The 12,041-nt window shown below is 47.3% G+C and overlaps 1 protein-coding gene across 4 annotated transcripts; it reads right to left on the bottom strand.

Moving 5' to 3' along the window:
- Positions 1-7,059: 7,059 nt before the first annotated feature.
- Positions 7,060-11,450, bottom strand: LOC125510276 (vacuolar protein 8-like). 4 transcript variants are annotated; one of them, XM_048675423.1, is made up of 3 exons: positions 11,277-11,450; positions 10,972-11,097; positions 7,060-9,035 (listed from the first exon to the last, which is right to left on the bottom strand). In XM_048675423.1, the coding sequence occupies exon 3, from the start codon at positions 8,995-8,997 to the stop codon at positions 7,315-7,317; it is 1,683 nt and encodes a 560-aa protein (XP_048531380.1). In that variant the 5' UTR covers positions 8,998-9,035; positions 10,972-11,097; positions 11,277-11,450; the 3' UTR covers positions 7,060-7,314. The 4 variants fall into 4 exon arrangements, with proteins under 4 accessions (XP_048531380.1, XP_048531388.1, XP_048531374.1 ...); XM_048675431.1 differs by having other exon boundaries at positions 10,972-11,100; XM_048675417.1 differs by lacking the exon at positions 11,277-11,450 and having other exon boundaries at positions 10,972-11,249.
- Between the last annotated feature and the right edge of the window lie 591 nt (positions 11,451-12,041).

A 12,041-nucleotide genomic window follows, 5' to 3' on the forward strand; every position in this document is an offset into this window, starting at 1 on the left:
TATGAAGAAAAACTTGAATTGGAAGTTTCTATCCCTAGAAAACTTTATGATGAGTGGGAACCTACTATAAAATTAAAATTAAATATTATGAGTTTTATGCTTTGTGTGATTTGGGTGCTAGTGTCTCTACTATTCCCAAAACTTTGTGTGATTTGCTAGATTTCTGTAATTTTGATGATTGCTCTCTAAACTTGCATCTTGCGGATTCCACTATTAAGAAAACTATGGGAAGAATTAATGATGTTCTTATTGTTGCCAATAGGAATTATGTGCCTGTAGATTTTATCGTTCTTGATATAGATTTTAATCCTTCTTGCCCTATTATTCTCGGTAGACCTTTCCTTAGAACGGTTGGTGCAATTATTGATATGAAGGAAGGGAATATTAGATTCCAATTTCCATTAAAAAGGGCATGGAACACTTCCCTAGAAAGAAAATAAAATTACCATATGAATCTATCATGAGATCCATTTATGGATTGCCTATCAAAGATGGCAATACCTAGATCTATTCTTACTTGTTATGCCTAGCTAGGGGCGTTAAACGATAGCGCTTGTTGGGAGGCAACCCAATTTTATTTTTATTCCTTGCTTTTTGCTCCTGTTTAGTAATTAATAAATTATTTAGCCTCTGTTTTGGTTGTGTTTTTTGTGTTTAATTAGTGTTTGTGCCAAGTAGAACCATTGGGAAGACTTGGAGAAAGTCTTGTTGAACTTGCTGTAAAAAAACAGAAACTTTAGCGCTCACAAGAACTGCTGTCATTTTTATTTGGAGAGTACTATTTAGTTAATTCTTTTTGCATATGATTAATAGATAAATTCCTCATGTCAAGAAATTTATTTTAGAATTTTTGGGGTTCCAGATCTTGCGCTAGCAACAGATTACTACAGACTGTTCTGTTTTTGACAGATTCTGTTTTTCGTGTGTTGTTTGCTTATTTTGATGAATCTATGGCTAATAAAATAGTTTATAAACCATAGAGAAGTTGTAATACAGTAGGTATAACACCCATATAAATAAATAATGAGTTCATTACAGTACCTTGAAGTGTTCTTTTGTTTTCTTTCGCTAACGGAGCTCACGAGATTTTCTACTTTAAGTTTTGTGTTGTGAAGTTTTCAAGTTTTGGGTAAAGATTTGATGGATTATGGAACAAAGAGTGGCAAGAGACTGAGCTTGGGGATTCCCATGGCACCCTCAATATAATCTAAGGACAACTAAAAGCCAAAGCTTGGGGATGCCCCGGAAGGCATCCCCTCTTTCGTCTACTTCTATCGGTAACTTTACTTGGAGCTATATTTTTATTCACCACTTGATATGTGTTTTGCTTGGAGCGTCTTTTATGATTTGAGTCTTTTCTTGTTAGTCTACCACAATCATCCTTGCTGTACACACCTTTTGAGAGAGCCATACATAATTTGGAATTTGATAGAATACTCTATGTGCTTCACTTATATCTTTTGAGTTATATAATTTTGCTCTAGTGCTTCACTTATATCTTTTAGAGCACGGTGGTGGATTTGTTTTATAGAAACTATTGATCTCTCATGCTTAACTTAGATTATTTTGAGAGTCTTAATAGCATGGTAATTTGCTTAATAATAATATGCTTGGTATTCAAGATTTGTAAAACTTTCTTTTGAGTGCGTTGAATACTAAGAAAAAAATTGATGCTTGGTAATTGTTTTGAGATATGAGGATGGTGATATTATAGTCATGCTAGTTGAGTAGTTGTGAATTTGAGAAATGCTTGTGTTAAAGTTTGTGATTCCCGTAGCATGCACCTATGGTGAACCGTTATGTGATGAAGTTGGAGCATGATTTATTTATTTATTGTCTTCCTTATGAGTGTCGGTCGGGGACGAGCGATGGTCTTTTCCTAACAATCTATCCCCCTAGGAGCATGCGTGTAATACTTTGCTTTGATAACTTCTAAATTTTTGCAATAAGTATATGAGTTCTTTATGACTAATGTTGAGTCCATGGATTATACGCACTTTCCTTCCTTCCAGCATTGCTAGCCTCTCTAATACCGCGCACTTTTCGCCGGTATCATACACCCACCAAATACCTTCCTCAAAACAGCCACCATACCTACCTATCATGGCATTTCCATAGCCATTCCGAGATATATTGCCATGCAACTTTCCACCGTTCTGTTTATTATGACACGCTCCATCATTGTCATATTGCTAGCATGATCATGTAGTTGACATCATATTTGTGGCAAAGCCACCGTTCATAATTCTTTCATACATGTCACTCTTGATTCATTGCATATCCCGGTACACCGCCAGAGGCATTCATATAGTCATATTTTGTTCTAAGTATTGAGTTGTAATTGTTGAGTTGTAAGAAAAATAAAAAGTGTGATGATCATCATTTTTAGAGCATTGTCCCAAGTGAGGAAAGGATGATGGAGACTATGATTCCCCCACAAGTCAGGATGAGACTCCAGACGAAAAAAAAGAGGCCATAAAAAAAGAGAAGGCCCAAAAAATGAGAGAAAAAGAGAGAAGGGACAATGTTACTATCCTTTTACCACACTTGTGCTTCAAAGTAGCACCATGATCTTTATGATAGAGAGTCTCTCATTCTGTCACTTTCATATACTAGTGGGAATTTTTCATTATAGAACTTGGCTTGTATATTCCAATGATGGGCTTCCTCAAAATGCCCTAGGTCTTCGTGAGCAAGCGAGTTGGATGCACACCCACTTAGTTTCTTTTGTTGAGCTTTCATATACTTATAGCTCTAGTGCATCTGTTGCATGGCAATCCCTACTCACTCACATTGATATCTATTGATGGGCATCTCCATAGCCCGTTGATACGCCTAGTTGATGTGAGACTATCTTCTCCCTTTTTGTCTTCTCCACAACCACCATTCTATTCCACATATAGTGCTATATTCATGGCTCACGCTCATGTATTGCGTGAAGATCGAAAAAGTTTTGAAAATGTCAATAGTATGAAACAATTGCTTGGCTTGTCATCGGGGTTGTGCATGATTTAAATACTTTGTGTGGTGAAGATAGAGCATAGCCAGACTATATGATTTTTTAGGGATAGCTTTCTTTGGCCATGTTATTTTGAGAAGACATAATTGCTTTGTTAGTATGCTTGAAGTATTATTATTTTTATGTCAACATGAACTTTTGTCTTGAATCTTTTGAATCTAAATATTCATACCACAATTATGAAGATTTACATTGAAATTATGCCAAGTAGCACTCCGCATCAAAAATTCTGTTTTTTATCATTTACCTACTCGAGGACGAGCAGGAATTAAGTTTGGGGATGCTTGATACGTCTCCAACGTATCTATAATTTTTGATTGCTCCATGCTATATTATCTACTGTTCTGGAAATTATTGGGCTTTATTATCCACTTTTATATTATTTTTGGGACTATCCTATTAACCGGAGGCCCAGCCCAGAATTGCTGTTTTTTGCCTGTTTTAGGGTTTCGGAGAAAAGGAATATCAAACTGAGTCCAAACGGAATGAAACCTTCGGGAACGTGATTTTCTCACCGAATACAACTCAGGAGACTTGGACCCTACGTCAAGCCAATTAACAGGAGGCCACGAGGTAGGGAGCGCGCGTGCCCCCCCCCCCAGGCGCGCCCCCCACCCTCGTGGGCCCCCTGTTGCTCCACCGACCTACTTCTTCCTCCTATATATATCCACGTACCCCCAAACGATCAGATACGGAGCCAAAAATCTAATTCCACCACCGCAACTTTCTGTATCCACGAGATCCCATCTTGGGGCCTGTTCCGGAGATCCACCAGAGGGGGCATCGATCACAGAGGGCTTCTACATCATCATCCAAGCCCTTCCAATGAAGTGTGAGTAGTTTACTTCAGACCTACGGGTCCATAATTAGTAGCTAGATGGCTTCTTCTCTCTTTTTGGATCTCAATACAATGTTCTTCCCCTCTCTCGTGGAGATCTATTTGATCTAATCTTCTTTTTGCGGTGTGTTTGTTGAGACCGATGAATTGTGGGTTTATGATCCAGTCTATCTATGAATAATATTTGAATTTTCTCTGAATTCTTTTATGTATGATTGGTTATCTTTGCAAGTCTCTTCGAATTATCAGTTTGGTTTGGCCTACTAGATTGGCTTTTCTTGCCATGGGAGAAGTGCTTAGTTTTGGGTTCGATCTTGTGGTGTCCTTTCCCAGTGATAGAAGGGGAAGTAAGGCACGTATTGTATCGTTGCCATCGAGGATAACAAGATGGGGTTTTTTATCATATTGCATGAAACTATCCCTCTACATCATGTCATCTTGCTTAAGGCGTTACTCTGTTTTAACTTAATACTCTAGATGCATGCTGGATAGCGGTCGATGAGTGGAGTAATAGTAGTAGATGCAGGAAGGAGTCGGTCTACTTGTCTCGGACGTGATGGCTATATACATGATCATACCTAGATATTCTCATAACTATGCTCAATTCTGTCAATTGCTCAACAGTAATTTGTTCACCCACCGTAGAATACTTATGCTCTTGAGAGAAGCCACTAGTGAAACCTATGGCCCCCGGGTCTCTTTCTCATCATATCAATCTCCATCACTTTATTATTGCTTTGCTTTTTTACTTTGTCTTTTACTTTTCACTTTGCATCTCTTTACCAAAAATGCCAAAAATATTATTTATCATCTCTATCAGATCTCACTTTCGTAAGTGACCGTGAAGGGATTGACAACCCCTAAGCTCGTTGGTTGCGTTGAGCTATTGTTTTTGTGTAGATACGAGGGACTCGTGCGTAGCCTCCTACTGGATTGATACATTAGTTCTCAAAAACTGAGGGAAATACTTACGCTACTTTGCTGCATCATCCTCTCCTCTTCAGGAAAATCCAACGCAGTGCTCAAAGAGGTAGCACCCGCCGCAACACTGCCCCTCCGAGGCCGGAAACGCCAGAAAAATCACGCCAGCCAGTGGTGGAGGGACTGCCTCGCGAAACCTCTGCTCTTTTTCCGGCGGAGATGGGCTATCTAGCGGTGGCGGGCGGTGGGCGGCGCCGGGATCAGCCGGTTGGCGGCCAAGCGCGCGAGGGTGGGAGACGAATCTGGAAGAAAGACTTGACTTTTCGCCTAATGGTGTGGGCCAGACGTGCTTTTCCCTTGTGCCGGAGCCCCCGAGCGCCCCCAGTGCGCCGGGTTCGACCTGCGATCGCCGGGCCCAAAAACGGGCCAAGCCGGCGGATTTCGGCGTCCTGGGGGCGCGACTGGGGCATTTTTTCGGCGCCGACGCCCAAAAAATCGCCTGGGGGGGGGCTATTGAGGGCGCGGCTGAAGATGCTCTAATGCATCTTTGCAAGAGAATAACGCCCTACATGCAGTGAACATTTTATAAAAGCGTGAGCTTTTGAAAAACACAAACAATTTTTTTAGTTCAAATATTTTTGGGAAACACAAACATAAAATGAATATTGTGAACAGTTTTAGAAAATTCTGAAAAAAACAAAACACAAATATTTTTCAGTTGTACAAAGTTTTTTGAGAACATGATCAAATTTTAAAATTTGCATACATTTTGTGAAAATACCAACATTTTCTTCAAATTTATGATCTTTTTAAATACATGAACAAATTTTGAAACTTTTGAACATTTTACGAAATTTTCTTAAAAAACTAGTAAAATATGACATATTTAAAAAAAACCCAGAAAAGAAGAAAAAACACAGTTCAGAAACCTTTTACAAGGTTTCAAAACCGGTCAGGAACTTTCCAGAGGTTGCCAAAACTTGGATTCCTCAGCATGTAACTAACTTTAAATGGGTCAGCCCAGTAACACCCGCTTGTGGCTATGAGATCTCTTTCAATGCAAAAGTGTTTAGATGAGGTGATAAGTGCATTAAATATCTTAGCAACTCAACTCCCCAATGCATAGGTGCTTAACTTGTTGTTGTTAAGCACACTATTTAATGAGTTAGCACCTAAAGTCTCTCATGCATTGATCAAATTGTTTCATTTAAGTGCTTTGCCTAGGTTCTCACGCTTGGCGTTGGTTCTTCCTAGGGTCACCAAAGTACTCTTTCCTTTCCTTAAATGTTGTGCCATGTCATTTTTTTTCTTATGTGGCATGCTTAGCACCTGTCCACGGTGGAGCATTGGGAAGGGTCTGATGTGTGTTTCAACGACTATTTGACGCAAAGCGTGCCGAATAGTAATGCTCTCCTTTTCTTTTTCTTTTCTTGTTTTGAAGCAGGAAATGCTCTCTTATGGTGTATAGATATTGATATAGGTATGATAAACTGAAGAAAAATTTATATAAGGGAATAACTTTTTCACTTTGTATTTTGACCATCCACTTATATCATTTCAATATACTCCCTCTGTAAACTATTATAAGAGCGTTTAGATTACTAAAACAGTGATCTAAACATTCTTATATTAGTTTACGGAGGGGGTACTTCATACTGTTATGTGATCGATACACATTTTCTTTGCCATCCTTTAATCATCAAACAAATTTGTTTGCTCTGAACCACTGATCGACCAACGGGCTCAGTGAAGTGAAGTGAAGTGTTTGCACGTGAGAGATGGAAAGCGGATTCCTGTCTGACACATCGTCACCCGCTGATCACTTCATCAGTTTGAGACTTAGTCAAGACAATGATTGCCGGAGACTGACCTTTCACCTTCCAGATTGATCAACCATCATCTGCATCTGAATACTTCATGAAGAAATCATATGGAGAAACATAAGAATTCGGTTGGCTAATCAATATGTCTGTGACGGTATGATGCTTTCCCTGTCCACCAGTATCACTAGCGAAAGGGACCAATTACCCACTGATAAACACCATGTACCGGACGGCAATGACATCAAGAAAAATCATTCGCCTTCCCGCGCGTGTGATTTGTCGCTATCATGCTTTTCATACTACAATGACATGCAACAATTATTTCATCAAGGAACTATGAGATTCTAGTGTTTCCGTGCGATAAAACCAGATTGCTGCCCCAGATTCTTGCTAATATGTATATAGCCAAACAGAGATCAGAATTGGCCCTAAACTCAAAACTCAGCAGACAATACAAGTCGGCAAAATGTTCTTCACTGAACATTCTTTTATTGGCATTCTTCAGCCTAAGTTAAAGAACTAATGCATCAACTGCCTGACATAGGTGACATGCACATTAACCAGCGATACTACAACGCGGGGTATGTTAAAAGGTTCAAATCGGCAACGACAGTACCACTCTCTGCAGTCTGCACTGCCTTCATAGAGACTATGAACACAGGACGGCGGCTCTTTTTACAGGTTCACGGCAAAACAGAACGCTTCTCCTTGCTTTACTTCCTGGTGAATAGGGTGCGCAGCTTGCCACGCTCCAGCTTCTCGAGCAGCTTCTTGGCGCCGGCCACGTCCATCTCGGAGAGCTTCTTCAGGTACCCGATGGCGCCCTGCGCGATCATCAGCTTCTTGCACCGCTTGCTCGCCGACAGCGCCAGGAGGCAGGAGATGGCGTACTTCTTGGCCGTGTTCCCCGGGCTCGGGTCCAGCAGCTGCACCAGGTTCGGCACGCTCTTCTCGTCCTTCTTCACGTCCCTCGCGTTCGCCGGGCAGCTCATCAGCGTCGCCGTCGCCTGCGCCGCCACCTCCCGCGCGCCGCTCGACTTGGCCTCCAGCAGCCGCACCAGCAGCGGCATGCACCCGTGGTCGCCCACCAGCCGCTTCATCTCCGGGGAGCTGGAGATCCTGCAGATGGCCGCCGCGGCCGCCTGCTGCGCGCCCACGGAGCCGTCGCGGAGCACGTGCGCGAGCCGCGGGAGCACGCCGAGCGACACGAGGTTGTCCGGCGAGACGGCGGAGACGAGGTTGCGGAGCGCGCCCACGGCGGACTCCTGCGGCAGCGGGCCGTCGAGGTAGGCGAGCAGGCTGGGCAGCGCGCCCTCGGACACCACGGCGCGCCGCAGGTTGTCGTTGCTCGACGTGAAGTTCTGCAGGCACTCCGCCGCGTACTCCTTGGAGCCCAGCACGACGCCGCGGTCGAGCAGGCTGATCATGACGCGCACGATGCCTTCCTCGGCCAGCGCTTGCCGGACCTCTGGCACCGCGGAGAGGTTCTTGAGCGCGCCCGCCGCCGCGGATTGCGAGATGGAGTCCCCGGTCTGGCAGATTTCGATGAGTGGGCGGACGCCGCTGTGGCCGACGATTGCGCGGGCAATCTCGGGCGACATGGACAGACGCTGCAGCGTGATGACGGCCTTCTCCCGGCCAACAAGGCTGCCGGACTCCGCCAGCCGGATGAGCGGCGGCAGCGCGCCTTCCGACACCAGCAAGCCCTCGCAACTGCCGGACTCGGCAAGCAAGCAGAGCACGGTCGCCGCCTTCTCCCTGATCTTGGGCGCCGTAGCCGTCAGCAGCTGCACCAGCGCGGCCACGTTGCCACGGCCGAGCGCCGACAGCACGCTCTTCTCGTCCTCGCGCAGCGCATCAAGGAGCCCCTCCACAGCCCGGTGCTTCGCCTCGGCGTGCCCAATTTGCAGCCTAGCGAGCAGCTCCCGCACGTCCGTCTGCGAGGCCGCTGCCGCCGCCGCCTCAGCCGGAGGAGACGGAACCGTCGCATCTGACAGAACACCAGTCTTGACAAGCAGCGCGCAGTCCCGGAGGTTGAGGTCCAGCTTCCCGGCGAGAGCGTCGAGGTCGCTCTGCATCTGCAGTTTGCCAGCCTTGGGCGGCTCGCGGCAGAGCACGCCGAGCTCGGCGGCCTCGGCGAGCGTGGCGGCAACGGACTGCAGCAGCTCCCGGCAGAGCGCGTTCTTGGAGAAGCAGGGGTGGCTGGACAGGTCGGACAGGCACGGCGGCACCTTCTCCAGCCTCGCCGCGATCGCCTTCCACCGCCCGCCAAACCCCGTCGCCGCGCGCGCAGCGTCCAGCGCGGCCGGCACCAGGCCCCGCGCCCGCTCGAGCAGCTCCTCCGCCGTCCCGGTCGGCGCGTCCCCGGCCGCGGCCGGACTGCTGTGCAAGCTCATTTCCTGGTCGCACCAGCTACAACACTCAGCCTCGTGATCTGCAGGCATCCACTAGATTAGCGACGCTCCCACCTCAGTCAGTGAAGGAAGGAAGAAGCGGACAAATCATGGAAAAGAAAACAGCGAAGAAGAAGCTAGAAGGGGACACAAGAAGGAATCCTCCGTATTTTAAACGAATCAAAATCAGTCGTGGAAAGCTACTGCTAACCTCATCTAGCAATCTAGCATGCTCTCCGCAGGCCTTTCCATTGCTTTGGGTGGACGAAATGCGAAATCGGAAGGATTAAATGCCGCGGGCGGCGACACACAAGATCAGGAGCTGGTACGATGGCCCTATCAGAATTCCCAGGCTTTCTCACTTGCTTTGCACTGTTCGGTAACAGAATAAATTCAGGCTGGAGGCATTCTGAGTTTTGACCCGCGGAATCAGGGCCAGGTAGGTGACGAGTGAATGAGAACAAGCAAATAAATAAATTCAGCAACGGGAGAGATGGCCAAGTGGTGCGATTAGAACGGAACGGGAGACGTACGAGTACTATAGCATTTGGCTCTGCATGCATGTTACTTCCAAGCATCAAAACAGACTGGCGCGTGCATTTTCTTCTAAGCAATTTTGTTTCAACGTTTGATTCGGCATTAGAGGGGCTGGCTTAAGCCGAGGGCGGCGGTGGGTGCCGTCTGAGGAAAGTTCGCGATCTTAAGCGTAAGCTTGGAGTGCTTAGGACAAAAGGAGCATGATTTGGGTACTCATAATTTTCACACTAGGCTAGAGTACTTTCTTGTATTGTAATCCAAAGATCTGGCGCTTTCGTAACACAAAAGAATCATGGGGAAATAATTGCGTGGGGCGACGTATCGTAGACGAGCCGATAAGCCCTCCAAAAAGCTGCATGCCATGTGAAAAAGAAAAAGGCAAAAAAAAACTCTCACCACAACTATATTACGTATACAAATTTTATCACGAGCTTCTAGAGTAGCCACGCATGCACAGAAAGAGATCCTACGGACTTTAACCTGACCCGAGATTAACACTATAGTAGCTAGTAACTATCAGCGGTAGAGGCACTTCTTCTTCTTTGAGTTATATAAAAGGAAGCGGGCCCACTTGTCAGCGGGTCATGGAGCGACGCACCGCGCACGCGATCTGCGTAACACGACGTCTTTTTCTCCGTGGCAACAGCTTTCCCTAGAGGTGCGTGCCGTAAGGACACGGTGGGGCCGGCACGTCAGCGGATGAGTGGCGGGGCACCGCATCATGATGAGCCGGATCGGCAGCGTCGCGGGGAACCCAAACGCGGCCGACCGAGCCCAGAGCACACGGCCTCGGGCTCCCGGATCCGAACGCACGGGGTGCTTGGGGTGTGGGCCCGGGGCAGCGTTTCGATTTGCTTTCAGAGAGAGGCGACGCAAAGCCGCACGCGTCATCGGGAGCGGGCAACGCGGTGAATACAGCTGTCGTATTTTGTGCCAGCGACGTGCGAGCGCCGGCGTGGGCAGCGTCGGCGGCTCGGCGCCGGCACGGATGAGGACGGGATTTATTGTCGTCTGACCCGTACTTTTGCTGAAATCGCATAAACGTCCCTACATAGAAAGTTCTGTGGATTTCGAAAATAAGTACGGAGTTTCTCGCAAACTTAGAAAATCCCCAACCTGTAAAAAGGAGGATGATGCATACGGCCGGAAATAAGTCGCTCCCAAATCTCTCTCGTTCCTTTCTCGAACTTACGATCACGCGCCACAATTCGCAAACACTTGCAGGGATATTCTGAAATCTACAATGTGGACGGGACGGACACAGGGAGAAAAAGCCCCGGTGATGCTTAGCTTGGCTTGCAAGGCTACCAAGGGAGCACGGGAAAGTCGGCCGCGAGGAAGCAAAGGCGAAAGGCAACCGGACGCGTATCCACTATCCAGCCCAGAGATCACGTGCAGAAAAAATCAAGGGGAGATGAAGGAAGCAAGCAAGCTAGTTACCTCGCCTTCCGGTCCGCTCGCCTCCGCCGGACGTGCCCCCGCTCGCCCCTGCTCCGTCCCTCCTCCCGACGCCGACCGCCAGCGCGAAGAAACCCACGAGAGCTAGTGCCGCCGCCGCCGCCGCTGCTGCTACGATGAAAATGCCAATCATCAATCAATCAGTTGCCCATCATAAGGGTCAATAGATCACCAGCATCGTATTCCTCAGCGAGTAGGCGTGCGCGCGTGGGAGTGGGAGGAGAGGCGAGAAGAGCAGGGCAGGAGCAAGCAGAGAGGATTGGGGAATGATTAACAAAAACACTCACCACGGCCACCGCGCTGCACTTGTAGCGAGCGAGCCGCGTCCGACAGGTCCCTCTGGCGTCGCGCCGCGCAGTTTCGAGCGAGTCGTTGGGGAGACGGCCTTCCGAATTTATTTCTCTCCGGGCGGACTCGCGCTGCTCTCCTTGGCTGCTAGTTGTTGTGGTGGTGTGTGGGGAGTGGGGGACGAGGAGGTGTTTTGAATTGGGGCGAGGCGGGGCCGTCGGATCGGGGAGGGGGGGCACGTGGGAGTGGGAGGGATGGTGGGGGGTCGGGGACCTGCGGCCGCGGGGATCCGACCGTTTGAGCGCCGCGGGTTTTGAATCGGTGAGTGGCTGCTGCTGGCACTCGCTCGGCGTCCTTTTACGGCTTTTGGCTGACATCCGCTGCAGCTGGAGGCAGGGGGAGTGGGAGGGTTTTTGAATTGAATCCAGGTCGCTGCCGTTTCGACTGTTCTACCCACGAGTGCTTCTCGATCTAGTATTGACACCATCTCACGATGCCATTTGAATAAGCTTGACATCTTGTGGTTGAGGGCGTTTTTTGGATTCAGCATTAACACGTGGTAACAGGAGAAGAAAACGGAAAGTGTTTTGATCTGAGAAAATCAGTAAAACTAAGTGATATATATATATATATATAAATAAGTTCTAAAATCACCTTTTAATCGTACGATCACTGTATGTGATGGTTTCATCTTGCGTCGCTGTTCGCAACGGAACCCGTCGCATTATTACATGTGCGCCTCCTTTTTCAGATGAAAGTAGCTT

The sequence above is a fragment of the Triticum urartu genome, chromosome 1 (genome assembly GCF_003073215.2).
Source record: "Triticum urartu cultivar G1812 chromosome 1, Tu2.1, whole genome shotgun sequence".
Taxonomy (NCBI): Eukaryota; Viridiplantae; Streptophyta; class Magnoliopsida; order Poales; family Poaceae; genus Triticum; species Triticum urartu.